The 15,276-nt window shown below is 39.0% G+C and overlaps 1 protein-coding gene across 1 annotated transcript in view; it reads right to left on the bottom strand.

Moving 5' to 3' along the window:
- Nucleotides 1-842, bottom strand: part of LOC109428219 (sarcoplasmic calcium-binding protein 1) — a 59,076-nt gene extending 58,234 nt beyond the window's left edge. Inside the window, exons 1-2 of the mRNA XM_029867293.2 lie at nt 775-842; nt 221-310 (exon numbers count right to left, since the gene is read on the bottom strand). Of these exons, the coding sequence (XP_029723153.1) occupies nt 221-272 (52 nt within the window). The 5' untranslated portion in view covers nt 273-310; nt 775-842. The remainder of the gene's footprint in view (nt 1-220; nt 311-774) is intronic.
- Between the last annotated feature and the right edge of the window lie 14,434 nt (nt 843-15,276).

The raw sequence follows: 15,276 nt of genomic DNA on the forward strand, positions 1-15,276 counted from the left end.
ACTGATTACTACGTTCTCACAGGTTTATCACAGATACTGGAAAATTATCTCACATGTGTCTTTTTCAATTTTATGTCGAATATCTGAGAAAAAAGTTCGTTATTGTTAATAACACCAGTTGTGTTCAGAATTCATTAAATTTTCATGTCGCACTACATACATGCCGTTTATTGCCGTTGATACAATTGAATTGCAATTCACTTTCAAATTCGATACATACCGTACATGTGGCCGACGATGAATTCAACACGCTTTTCCCATGGGTAACTCATTTTGATTTTGGTATTAATTTAGGTTCTACTTGAACTAACTGCGAAGAGAACGAGAAAAATTTCCATTAGATTTCGAATCCTTTGATCCTTTTTCGTTGCACACAAATTCAACACCAAAATCCAACACAACAAAATCAGTCTTCTGTTAGCAGCAACAATATTGAAATATTCGTCAAGTTGATTCAAATTGATCCTTTCGTTGGTATCCGGTCAGCACTTGGGCAGTGGCAGTTGGAGTTTTCAACACTTTTCAATATTGTTATTACTGGTTAGAAATGCAATTGCTGTATCCTTTAAAAAGTTCCAACACTTTGTCACACAACAGTTCCGAATTGTTCTTAGGTAAAATTTGCACAAAACAGCACCAACAGCGATGCAGCAATGTTAACGGCCAACAGTTGAAACATGCACTGAAATGCTTTATCGCCAGTCCGGTAACACCATGAAAACCACAAGAAAAACACACACGATATACCAAGCTAGTAGAGGAAGAGGCTATTACTTGTCTAAACCAACTCCCGTCGAAGACTAAAACAATCTTGAGAGTAGAGTTTTGTGGTGCTCAGTTTTAAAAACTTTCAAGCGGGCACCAAACTGATAAAAGTGGCCCCAGACGGACCCGAAATAGGCATCGAGCGTGCCGAATGAGGGAACGATCGTGCGCGCGACCGAGTGTGCGCAGTTCCCGCGTCTGTCACAGTCGTCGTCGTCGTCGGGACGAAAGTATTCGCGCGCGCCGGGAATATCAGCTGCTGATGGTGGCGCGCGTAAATGCACACCAACAACAACAGGTGGTCGAAGGATGCTGCAACGTGACATTCAACGGGAAATGCGAATGCAGATGTTTGTGACGTATAAAAAGCCTGTTTTGTGTTTTGAGTAACTTTACAACTATCTAAGTTTTCAGGATATTTCGCTTTAAAAGCAATACTTTACTGTTGTAAAACCTTTTAACACCGAATCTTATTTAGCATTTCCTTTAGAAACGGTTTAAGAATAGTTATTTATGTCGCGAGTTGCAAAAAGTTGATTTTTTCAGCACGAGTCGTACATTTATACATTGGATAAATACGAAGAATGCTGAAAAAATCGAGTTTTGCAACGAGTTCCATACAAAATTTTATGCAATGATTTTTTTCATAATGCAATCCATTTGAGTTGCATAATGTTCATAATGCAACCCAAATGAGTTGCATTATGAACATTATGCAACTATTTTTCATTATGTAACTCATTTCAGTTGCATAATGAACCAGTTCGAAAAAAAATACTATTATGATACCGAGTTATATAAAATAGAAATTATGATACTGAATTGCATAAATGTCTTTTATGCAGTTCAGTATCATAATTTCTATTTTATATAACTCATTTTGGTATCATAATGGACATTTTTTCCGAACTGGTTCATTATGCAACTTAAATGAGTTGCATAATGAAAAATAGTTGCATAATGTTCATAATGCAACTCATTTGGGTTGCAATTATGAATATTATGCAACTCAAATGAGTTGTATAATGAAAAATAAAATTTTGTATGGAACTCGTTGCAAAACTCGATTTTTTCAGCACTCTTCGTATTTATCCAACTCGGCAAGCCTCGTTGGATAAATGTACGACTCGTGCTGAAAAAATAAACTTTTTGCAACTCGTTACATAAATAACTAGTATGGAACTCGTTGCGAAACTCGATTTTTTCAGCACTCTTCGTATTTATCCAACTTGGCAAGCCTCGTTGGATAAATGTACGACTGACTGAAAAAATCAACTTTTTGCAACTCGTTACATAAATAACTATTAAGACGCTATTAAACACTTTTTTTGCAATTGAGTATCATAATTTTAATTTTATCCTTACTCATTTTGGTATCATAACACAGCGTAACAAAAATTAACTTTTGGTCTGTCTCAAGAGCAAACTTATGTGTCTCTGACAGATTTTGGGCCGCTGAATCCGAATCCGGGCTCAGATTTGCTCCAACACGTCACAATTTTGAGCTATACCTTAATTTATAGGACAAAATATGTGATTTTGGGCTTTTTTGACTGCAAGCCATAAGGCATGGAAATATTTTTTTCAACCAATCAAAGGATAAATTAGTCAATTAACATCTAGATTAACGACTCAAGCAAAATATTTCGTTTTACCAAATCGAATTTGATAGTTTTAAGCGATTTATTTTAGGTACGATATTTCCCATACAAGTCACTCTCCAAAAGTTGCATGCAAGTTTTCATGTAAATTGAGGTATAGCTCAAAATTGTGACGTGTTGGAGCAAATCTGAGCCCGGATTCGAATTCAGCGGCCCAAAATCCTTCGGAGACACATAAGTTTGCTCTTGAGACAAAAAAATGTTGCGCTGTGTAATGACCAACTTTTCCGCCCTGGTTCATTATGCAACTGAAATGAGTTCTACATGTAATGAAAAATGGTTGCATAAATGGGTTCTATCCAGCTTTTTACGCTGTTGTGAGGGGTGATCCATTTTTGACAAATCTTGGCGACAGCCCTTGCAGCATCACAGCATCCTAAAATTTCAGTTCACTGCTCCAGAATTGTCAAAAATTTTCACCCTGTTTGTTTTCAAAGCTAGTGTTTAAGTAGAAACCTTCATTATGATTAAAAATTTCTTTCTTTTTAGGTTTGAAATCATTGTCCATGAAGAAACCTTTGTTATGAGTACATTATAAACCAGCACCAAACCTGGTACCATTCGGAACGTGATTCGAAACATTACTCATTAGTTCCGAAGGGCTCCCCTACGATCAAATTTGGGTTTCAAGGCACATTCCTGTAAACCCCTTGATCTGATGAAATTGGCGGATTTCAGGCCATATGTGAAAACGGGTTAACACCTCTGACAAATAAGAATGTCGTTGGGCAATCTTTATTCTTGATGGATATTGGCCATCACAAACTATCAATTTTTGGCTCTATCTGTGCAGTTTGTGTCTGCCAGTTTAGAATCCGGATATTTCGGTTCCATTGCTGTTAGAACAACCCATAGAGAATTTAGTTTTTGAGTTACGGATCAGAGGCCTAACCCCTTGGGTCAGGAGGTTCGACGACGAATGCCGGTTGATATAGGTGCATTGGCGTAGCTAGGGGGGGTTCCAGGGGTGCCCGGCACCCCCTAGAACAAATTTGGCACCCCCTAGAATTTTTCCTTGACTGGCACCTAAAATTTAAAACTTCACACAATAATTCCAATATTGATGGCACATTTAAACAAAACATAAACAAACCTATAATTACTTATACAACTGTTGTACGTGTTGCCGTTTTGGATATTGGTAAGAACAATGAACAGACTTCTATATTTATTCAATGATTTCTCTATGCCTCCTTTATGGATTCCTCCCGATATTTCTTCAATAAACTTTCCTTAGGATTCTGCTTCCTGATGGGGTTGTACATACAAGAAATGTCTGCAGAGATTGATCAAGCAATTTCTCCGGTGATTCTTCTAGGAATTCCTTCAGAGATTCTTCCAGAAATTTCTCATGGAATTCCTCCAGGAGGTTATATTGGCCTTCCTCCGGTAATTGTGGCTAGAACTCCTCAAGCAACTCCAGCTAAGATTCTTCCAGCAATTCCTACTGGGAATTCTACTAGGGAAGTTCTTCTGGAAATTCTTCAGGAAAATCTCTCTGTGATTTATCTAAAAATCCCTTCGGTGATTCTTCCAGAGATTTCTTCAAGGATTTATCCTCTAGAAATACCACAAGGGATTTCCCCAAGAACTTCTATTGACCTTGTTCCATGAATTCCAGCTGGAACTCTTCAAGCGATCCCCTTTAAAACTCCTTCAGAAATACTTCTAAAGATTTCTTCTGGCATTTTTCCTGTGATTTCTCCTGCGATTCCATTAGGGATTCCTCCAGTATACTTCTACCGATTATTTCAAGGAGAACTGTAGGTATTCCTCCAGGCATTTGTTAGAGGATCTTCTTTTAGGATACCCCGACATCCCTGGTTCAAGGATTTCTCTAGAAATTACTTCTATGATACCTCTCGGAATTCTGGGAATTCCTCCAGATATTTCAGCTGGGATTCCTCAAGCAATTTCTGCGGTTCTTCCAGCTATTCTTCTTCCAGAAATTCTAACCGTAGTACTTCAGAAATTATGCTACGGATTCTTCTAGAGCTTTCTCCTGGCTTTTCTGCAGGGATCTTACCAAAGAATCTTCCTGGAATTCATGCAGACATTCTTTTGGTTGTTCTGCCAGGGATTTCTCTAAAAACTCATCCAGGAATTCCTCAAGAAATTTTATCCAAAGATTTCTCCAGAAATTCCTCATGGAATTCCTTCAGAAACTCCGTTTGGCCTTCCTCCAAGAATATCTGAAACAACTCCTCCTGTGGTTCTACCAGCAATTTCTCCAGAAGTTCTTACTATGATATGGCCAGAAATTCTTCTAGAGATTCCTATATGAATTTATCCTAGCATAGTGGCGGCTGGAATATATCGGATAAATCTTTCTGAGAATCCTTCATATATTCCTTATATTCCTCCTGCGATTCCTTTACATATTCTTCCAGAATACCTCTACCGGTTCTAGCAGACTTCTCTAGGTATTCCAAGGATTTTTCTTTAGATTCCCCCCATGCATTCCTGATGAGGTTTCTCTAGAAATTTCTCCAGCAGTTTCTGCTGAGATTTCTACAATGATACATCTCAGAATCCTTCTAAGAATACCTCCTGAGATTTTTTTTTTGGGATTTGTTCAGAAGCTCTCCGGTGATTCCTCCAGGAAATTTAATCCAAGATATTTTATCCAAAAATTCGCTCATAATTTTCTCATAGATTTTCTCCCATGAACTCCTCTTTGCCTTCCACCAGGAATTTCAGCTGGATTTCTCAAGCTATTTCTGCTGTAATTCATTCAGCAATTCCTCCTTGGACTCCTCCAGAAATTCTTACTATAATACATCCCGGAATATCTCTAGGGATTCTTATATGTATTTTTCCAGGGATTCCTTCAAAAATTTGCTGGGATTTTTCAAGGAAATCTTACTAGGAGCCTTGCAGAAGTACCTTCGGTGTTTATTCCTGGAAATCCTAAAGGTTTTTTTTTTCCTGAGATTTCTCCAAATATTTCTCATTAGATTCCTCCAGGAACTCTTCTTGACTTTCATCCAGGAATTCCTCCTGGGATTCTAAAGCGATTTCTGCTGCTTCCAATGTTTCAGGCATGCCTCCTAGGTCTCCTCCAGGAATTCTCACTGTGATACCTGCAAAAATCCCTTTACGGATTTCTCCAGGCATTCTTGCTGGGATTCTTCTAGGGTTTTTCAGGGATTTTTCTAAATACTCATCTGAGAATTCCTCTTGAGTTTTTAATCATGGATTACTCTAAAAACTAATCATGGGATTACTTCTAGTACTCTGTTGGACTTCTTCAAAAAAATCCAGCTGAAGGAATCCCAACAAAAATCTCTGTAGGAATTCCTTTACGAATTTCGAGAATAGTTGGAATTCCAGCGAAATCCTAGGAGGTATTACTAGACAAATCTCTAGTGAAATCCTATAGGAATGAACGGGAAAAACTTATTGATTAGAAGTCACCGTATGTTGCTATTTGACAAATTGAGAGATGAATTTGTAAAAAAACACGTTCTGGTAGGATTCGAACCCACGCCTTCGTATTCGCTAGAACATTTCTTTGAGAGTTCCTTCGGCATGTTTTTTTTTTCGAAAATTTCTGTGGTAGTTTTTAATCAGCAATTTCTTTGGTTTTTTTTTCTATAATTTCAATGGCTATTCCTCTGAATTTATTTCAGCAATTTCTTTTTCAGTTATTTTGCAACTTTCTCAGGCAATTTTATCGTGATTACTTTTGTTATTCTCTATGATTCAGTTGTATTTATATATATTGCTTCCGAAAATTGCTGAACTGGAAATACAGAAATTCTCAACTGGACTTGCTCTAAAAAATCCTTAAAATTCACGAAAACCTTCCTGACAAATTCCCAAAGCAATTGTCAGAAAAAATTCATCAAAATAACCTTAGAACTTTCAAAGTAGTTGCCAAAAGAATTCATATAAGAATCACCAGAGAAATTCCGGAAGGCTTTTTAAAGAAATTGGCCAAATCCAATCTCAAAATAAATTGCCGAAATATCTATATATATAAAAATGAGTTTAACTTCCCTTTGAGGCAACAAAAGTCACGAACGGCTGAACCGATCAGAATGAATCTTGCATGGTTAGATTCGTATTCATGGTGGCTGTGTTTATATGTAAAAAAAGGTAGGAAAATGAACTAAAAATATAATAAAATAGACAAAATGCTGATTTTTTATGACCTGGGAAGGAAATCAGCACGATCGAATTGAAACCAATCTAGAGTGCGGTGCTATTTTGAGCTCAACAGTTGCCAAACCACCACAAGACGGCAAGACAAAGTTTGCCGGGACAGCTAGTATTCTTTAAAAATTTACACAAACATTTCCAAAAAAAAATCGAAGAAATTCTCAAAGAATTTTCCAAAATCATCAAAGGAATTTCTGAACAAAATTTAGAAAGAATTCCAAAAGTGATTGCAGTGACAGATTTTTTAAAGAACCGCCAGAGATTTTTTTCAAAGAAATTCCCAAAGGAAATCTCTAAGAAAATTGCCCAATCAATTTCCAAAGAAATTACCGAAGAAGTTAAAGTAATATTAAAAGTTTCCAAAATTTCAAAAGGATTTGCTTATAAAATTCCCAAATAAATGTTCAATGCAAGTAACATCGGAAATGCCCAAAATGTTCTGAAATCATCTGCTGCAGGAATTCCTTACATAATTACTGAAGAAATTGTCTAAAGAATTTCTATTTAAATTTTAGAAGCGATTTATAAAAGAACTTCCGAAGGAGTTTTCAAAAGAATTGGTGAAGAAATACCTAGCATGGATAATGAAATTCCAAAAAATCAACGAAAATCGGAAAAAAAGTAGAATGACTTGCCGAATACATTGTGAGGAAGTTCACAGAGTCAATGTTGAATGAATCACCAAAGGCTTCACTAAAATAATTTCCAAAGGAATTGCCTGAAGAGAAATTAGATAATTTGAAAAAGCAATTATCAATAGAATTGTTGACATTACCAAAACATCGCTTGAAAGACTACTAAAAATTGGCGAAGAAACTCCCGAGAAAACATTTCAAAGGATTTGCTAATGAAGTAAAGAAAAACAAATAAACTATGAAATTCAAATAACTCAACGTACATATGTACAGATGGGTAAATTATTGGTTAAATTGGGAAAAAATCCACAGCTCAGGTGAGATTTGAACTCACGACCCTTATTCGCTAGACAAGTGCTATACCAACTAATAAACAAATCGCTTTCGCTCTTCGTACATATGTACAACAGAGATGGTTATATTTGCGGTTTAGGGGAAGATGATATAGATCGATGAGATTAGAATTGAACCTTATGACAACTAAGTTGTCGGGTCATTAATTGGCTCGGTAGCTTAGTTGGTAAAGCACTTGTCTAGCGAATAAGGGTCGTGAGTTCAAACCTCACCTGAGCTGTGGATTTTTTCCCAATTTAACCAATAATTTACCCATCTGTACATATGTACGTTGAGTTATTTGAATTTCATAATTTGACCACACGGATTGGTATTACCGAAAAAAAAATTTGCACTTCAAGTGAGTCGACAAATACACTGCTAGTGGAATTGCCAAAGAAATTTTCAAAGTAATTTCCGATGAAATTTTCAAAGGATGCGTAAAAGGTGTTCAGTATCAAATTCTAGACATATAAATTCCTAAGGGAATTGCCGAAGAAATTTGCCGAATTCAAAGGAATTACCGAGAGATTTCATAAAGAAGTCTTAATTCAAATGAATTGCAAAACAATTTCCAAATAAGTTGCCGGGAATATTCCCTGAGGAATAACCGAAACAATGTTTTGCCGAAAACACAAATTTCTTTATTATATTATTGCATAGAATTAGAATCCTGAAGAGAAAAATCGAAGTTCGCTATTAATGTTGTAGTCAAACCAAAAATGCAAATATATATCCGGATTTTACAATTTCAATGCCACAAAAGTTCAGCTTATTGGACGCAGTGGCTTAATTTCCACAACATGGGAGGAAAAAAAAAGACTCTTACAATTGTTCTTGAAAACTATTTTATAAGGGTTGTTATCATGCAATAAAACAAAGAGGATGTCACGAAGAATACAAGTTAAACGCAAATTTGTGGATATTTGATAGTTTCCGAGATTTACACTTCTAATAATTGCTCTGAAAACGTATTCTTAATCAATATATTCAATCCACAAAGGGGTTGTGATGATTGTAAAGTTCCAACTGAAAATACAAATTCCATGTATTATAGGTAATCAACTTATCAAGTTCTCAAACCTCACATGAGTGTTAAGTCAGTACAACGGTTCGGATTTTTCAAAAACAAAGAAAACTGTTCTTTAAAATAAAGCGCGTTTAAAATTTCGGGCTTATTTGTCCCGTGATATTTTTGTACTAAGAAGTTGAAGGTGGATCGGTATTTCTTTTTGCAAAAAAGCAAACCAACCTGGAAGCCACTCAAACTGGCACCCCCCAGGCACCCCCTAGGAAAAAATCCTAGATACGCCAATGATAGGTCGTGGCGGCGTTCTGACGAGGAGGTGAGGGAACAAGGTCACGGGAGTCGGCGAAAGCCGTTGCGAGTAACTGATTGCGCATTGACAAATGGTCGCTGGCTCGGATGAGGCAGGCAGGGATCTTGGGATCCACGAGTACGATGGGCAGGTACGGGGTACCGCTCCGATGGCGTGACAGGAGCTACGTGGCCAGTTTGGGATCTGCCCTGAGGCTTGGTCAGCAAAAACGCCAAGGTGGGAGTGGCCGAGCCTTGTTTATCAACGCAGAACATTTAGGTTCTTATCGGAGAAATAGTGAACGGATTACACATCGATGGGACAACTTCTAAAGGTCTCAAAGTTAGAGCTTTCCAAAAAACTACTTGGACACTTCGTCCGAGAACACACTTCGGTGGACCCTTGCTCGCGGTTTCGTCGTTGGTTCTCTACTAAAGTCCACTTTATCTCTACTGTCAGCTTCCAGCTGCTCGCTATCTGATCACCATTCCCAGCACTCAGTTTTGTCGGGTTGTGGGTGCTGCGTTTCCTTTATCCGCACGCCAGATTGTAGCGGTCGTTCAGCCACCCATCTGTGCGTTTGGCGCGTTAGCTCATCAGCCACCCACCGATTCAATTTGGACGTAGCTTGCTCGACACAGTACCTATTTGAGCCGGCCCACATCGTTCGTAGTCAAATGAAACACATTGTAACCGTACGGTAACAATGGTCATAGAGGGATGTAATCACGGAACTCAATGACAACCACAATTCAAACGGGTTTGCCACTGCAATTTTGAAAGAGAACCCAACTATATTTAGTTCCTATTGTCTCAATATTCAACAAATAGTACATGTACTTTCAATTCAGCTCCTTAAGGCAAGGAGCATTTAAATTTTTTTTTTATTTATTGCTGTGTGCATTCAAAGTGCAAATATCAAATGCGGGAGCACCAAATGCGGTAAGATTTTCTAACAAGTAGGGTAATTCGCCAATTGTTGAACGGTTAGTACTGGCATTTTGGTTTCCGTTTGTTTTTCCGTGCATAATTCCACTTTAGTTGAAAAATATCCAGTGAACGTCTAGATCTACTTATTCCTTATACTGCCCATTGAATTTGTATTTCCTTAAATTCCATTTTCTAAGAGAAAATAGAACATTTGTATGGGAAGTCTGTAACCCAAATGTTGAACGCTTCCTTAAGCTAGCTTATCCTAATGTTGGACGGTTCTCGCCAATTGTTGAACGGTTGAAGCTTTGTTCGTAATTGATGACGTATAACCCGACATCAACCTATCATTCACCTGTTTTTATTTTGGCCACCAAACCCAACATAGACACGACAGTTACCCGATGTGGGTCCAACAGTGGTCCAACATTTGATAAAAATTGTTCCGACTTTGACCCGACATCCGATATTTTTTCACCCTGGCGGATTTTTTCCGATTTTTTTTGTGTTTTGTGCCCAGCTAGTCCGAGCTAGTGACAATTCATTTAAATGACAAAGAATCGAACATTTGAAGAGAGCTCTAGTGGACTGAAATCGGTTTAAAGATGACTAGATGCAAAAATGGCTGAAAAGATTTGATTAGAAGCGAAAACGACAGAAGAAAAGTACGCCTTTTAAAGCCCCTGAAACTCTTCTGGAAACCCATGGGACCCACTCAGCCCCCAAGAACACTCATGGAACGGCCCTGAAACCCCTTAAAACCCTTGGATTGCTCCTGAGCCTCCTGGAACGCCTTGAAATACTCCTGGGACCCCCTAACACTCTGAATTTCTCTTGAACACCTCTGAAACGCCCTTGAAACCCATTGAAAACCACTGGAATCTTTCTGAAGCCCACTGGAACACCCCTAGAACATCCCTGGAACGCCTTTGAAACCCCACGAAATGTACGGTTAGGTAAACTGAAAAAAAAACTAGCAGTCGTAGGTTATGCCAGTGTTCAACAATTGGATCATGGATGCATAATGATGATGTGATAAGAAAAATATTTTTTTCAAATTAAATTACAATGAAAATGTAATTTTAAACAATGTTAAACTGTTAGTGACATCCTTCCAGTTCTTATAACTATGGTGTGCCTTTGATATTTGTGGTCGATTTGCCCGCAAAGCTTAGTTCGTAACAGCAATTTCTTAAAATTAATCTTAAGAATTGTGCAGTTTTCGAGTCATCAGCGGTACAAAATTTTCAATCAATTTTTTTGATGAAAAATATGTATAATTTTGTATCTTAATTAGAGCAATATCGTGACCCACATGTATATGCTATGCATCTACATCATACGTTTACGTTGGATGAAAATTACTTAAGTAAGATTTATAATAATATATTCAGAAACTGTTCAACATTTGGGTAGTGTTCAACAATTAGCGAATCACCCTAACCCGATGTCAGTTTGAGCTTTCGAATCCTACGTTGGCGGTGATATTGGCTATGGTTGCTACGTTGCCTTTGGTAACATGTGTTACCGCATTTGGTTCCTTTTCGCACTATTTGCATGCATTTCTTATGGGATTAGCCATAATTGGTACACTATGGCGAAAACGGGTGCAAGGAAGCCGCAATTTTAAGGAAAATGATTTATTTCTACCATAATTTGAGCAAAATGTGAACTTGAAATGAGTGCAACCATATTTTGTGAACGTGATGAGGTGTTCCCATTTTTTTTATTGTTGATATATATCGTTAAAGGGTGAAAATCAACTATGGCGAATAATTGGTACTATAGCCATAATTGGTATATTTACCCTACTTCTATATCACAGGCAGTGTTGAAAAATTCATTTCGTCAAATCTAAATTCAATCACCTACAGCTCATTTTAGAAGCTGAACCTGAGAATATGGTACATGAAAAACTTGTGCGGCTAGACCAGTTCTGCAAGAAAGTCACGGAAAAACTGCTATTTTTCGAATATTTAAGGTAAATGTCACGGGCTACCTTCGAAAAATGCCAAATGATATTCACGGTGAATATCATTTGGCATTTTTCACAGGTAGTCCGTGACATTTACCTTAAAGATTCGAAAAATAGCAGTTTTTCCGTGACTTTCTTCCAGAACTGGTCTAGCCGCACAAGTTTTTCATATACCATATTCTCAGGTTCAGCTTCTAAAATGAACTGTAGTTGATTGAATTTAGATTTGACGAAATGAAATTTTCAACACTGATCACAGGCAATGATATAGAAGTATCAACGCTTTTTCCATGACTGAAAGCCGAAAAACTCCCATAGTTATCAAAAAATCGCAGTCGAATCATTCCAAAATTGTTAGGAAATTCTTAATAGGGAAGTGCAACCATCTCGGCAGGGGTCTTATTTTAGGCACTTTTTTGCCATAACTCAGCCAATTTTGAAGCAATTGACACAATTTTTGGAACGCGATGAGATAGTATCTAGCCGGGTACAAAATTCCAATTCAATTGGTTTGGAATTGACTGAGTTATAGCGAAGGGTGCCAAAAATAACGGCCGCTGCCCAAGTGGTTCGCTACCCTAATCTAATGAAAAACTCAAAAAAAGGCAGAATAGTTTTTGGGTATATTATCGAATTGGTCGGCGTTAAGTCAACAGGGACCTGGTAACAAAATATATGGAAAAGAGAATTTAAGACATTTAATCGAGATTTACATTAGCTGTATGGCATATCTATTTAGTTTCATAATTTACTTTACAGTTGCACTAACGTAAGAACTTCACGACACACACAATACGCGACGCGACACAAGACAACACTTATCGTTCTTACAATCGTCAAGAAAAGATTTAAAAAATTACCTTTTGTCGACCGGTTTCGGGCGAGATCTAGCCCATCTTCAGGACAATGTCCGACTGACTGCGGTGATGGGCTAGATCTCGCCCGAAACCGGTCGACAAAAGGTAATTTTTTAAATCTTTTCTTGACGATTGTAAGAACGATAAGTGTTGTCTTGTGTCGCGTCGCGTATTGTGTGTGTCTATTTAGTTTGTTTAATATTTTAAAAAACTGAAGAAATAGAACAATTTTATTCTGACATATCTACGACAATCGATAATAGTGTGTAGACAGAGTGGACCAAATGATTGAAGTCAAGAGAATTGAAAAATATGTTTTTAACAAAATTTAACAATCAAAATAATGTCTGCATCAGATGAATCTTTAACGCATTTTCTTTTGCATATACACCAAGTCAGCACGTAAAACCCATTCGAGCCTAACGTGCAAAATCCATGAACGAAGAAAATCGATGTTGTAGTTCGCTGTTCCCATAGCAACTTATACATTGAGACCTCCAGAAAAGTAAAAATTCAGAGTACTTTTTCAACAATCAAACAGAGTGGTAGGTGCAACAAGAAGTCTTTAGCAAAATGGAGCCCTTCATGTGAAAATCTCGGTTTTGTTTACATTTGTTACATTGGTGTTTTGTAAAGTTAGGCTTGCATTGCATTCTGTTTACTATTGTATTTTAGAGATTATCGTGATGAAATCACACTTCGATACTTTTGTGCAGACAGAATGGGTTTTATGCCTCGTAAAAATAAGGTTAATTTACTACATATCGCATTATTTGAGACCGGGCAGTATACGCTGACTACCTTTTTGTCTAAACCATTGGGGGAAAATCTGTTCAACAGATACCCGGATAGAAGGTCCAGGTAATCTTCTACCAAAAAAATTAAAAAAGTGAAAGCAAGGACTACTCTCTTTGGGGAGTCCACCAAGGTAGACTGCTTACGCTTAGCCAGTTTCCCGAGTGGTCCAGAGTCGACACCACGCCTTCCAACTGCACAGCAAATATCAAGAACTGATGCCGCGTGCACAGCAATTTGACCTTCCCGCAAGTAAGGCCCTGTCAGACAGCACACAGAAGGACGTGCCAACATGGGGCCTCAACCTACCCCGCCCTGGACGAGGACTCCTTTCCAACCGCGGGCTCGGATCCAACCCAGTAAACCAACGCCACGACAGCAACGCTTACTTACCTTACCGATCAGGCTAAGGCCGAGGTGGCCTCTGCTGTACATAGTAGCCGTCTTCATTCCACTCGGTCCATGACTGATTGTCTCCAGTTCCGCACTCTGCGTAGGGTCCGCAGATCGTCCTCCACTTGGTCGACCCACCTAGCTCGCTGCGCTCCACGTCTTCTTGTACCGGTCGGATGACTCTCGAGAACCATTTTAGTGGGATTGCTATCCGACATCCTGATGACGTGACCCGCCCACCGTAGCCTCCCGATTTTCGCGGTATGGACGATGGTTGGTTCTCTCAGCAGCTGATGCAGCTCGTGGTTCATTCGCCTTCTCCAAATCCCGTATTCCATTTGCACTCCGCCGTAGATGGTACGCAACACCTTCCGTTCGAAAACTCCTAGGGTGCGTTGGTCCTCTGCATCTGCACGTAGGGTCCATGTTTCGTGCCCATAGAGAACCACCAGCGTTTTGTAAATGGTTAACTTCGTGTTACGGCGAACTTTATTCGATCGTAGAGTTCTGCGGAGTCCAAAGGAAGCACGATTTCCTGCCACAATGCGCCTCTGAATTTCTCTGCGGGTGTCGTTGTGGGCGGTCATCAGTAAGCCCAAGTACACGAATTCTTCAACCGCCTCGATTTCATCACCGTCGATATAAATTCGGGGTGGCGGGCGCGGTGATTCCTCCCTGGAGCCCTTTGCCATCATGTACTTTGTCTTCGACACATTAATGACTAATCCGATTCGCCTGGCTTCACTCTTTAGTCGGATGTACGTTTCCGCCATCGTCTAAAATTTACAAGCAATAATATCAATATCATCAGCGAAATCATCACCTTGCCGTAACCCTCTGCGAGATTCGAAGGGACTCGAGAGTGTCCCTGATACTCGAACTACGCACATCACTCGATCCATCGTCGCTTTGATCAATCGTATCAGTTTATCCGGGAATCCGTATTCGTGCATAAACTGCCATAGCTGTTCTCAATTGATTGTATCACACGCCGATTTGAAATCGATGAACAAGTGATGTGTAGGCACTTTGTATTCGCGGCATTTTTGCAACACCTGGCGGATGGCGAACATCTGATCCGTTGTAGCGCGTTCACCCATAAATCCAGCCTGATATTGCCCCACGAACTCTATTGCAATCGGTGATAGACGGCGGCATACAATTTGACAGAGTATCTTGTAGGCAGCGCTCAGTAGTGTCTCGCGGTAGTTATCGCAATCCAACTTGTCGCACTTTTTGTAGATGGGACCCACGATACCTTTCATCCATTCCTCCGGTAATACTTCCAGGAGGAACCAAATCTTGGTAATGACACCGTCTAGTGCTCTCACCAGTGCTTCTCCACCGTATTTTAGAAGCTCGCTTGGTAGTTGATCTGCTCCAGCGGCTTTGCTGTTTTTCAACAGGCCAACCTCCTCCTCAATGTCTTGGAGGTCAGCGGCCGGATGT

The sequence above is a fragment of the Aedes albopictus genome, chromosome 2 (assembly GCF_035046485.1).
Source record: "Aedes albopictus strain Foshan chromosome 2, AalbF5, whole genome shotgun sequence".
Lineage (NCBI taxonomy): Eukaryota > Metazoa > Arthropoda > Insecta > Diptera > Culicidae > Aedes > Aedes albopictus.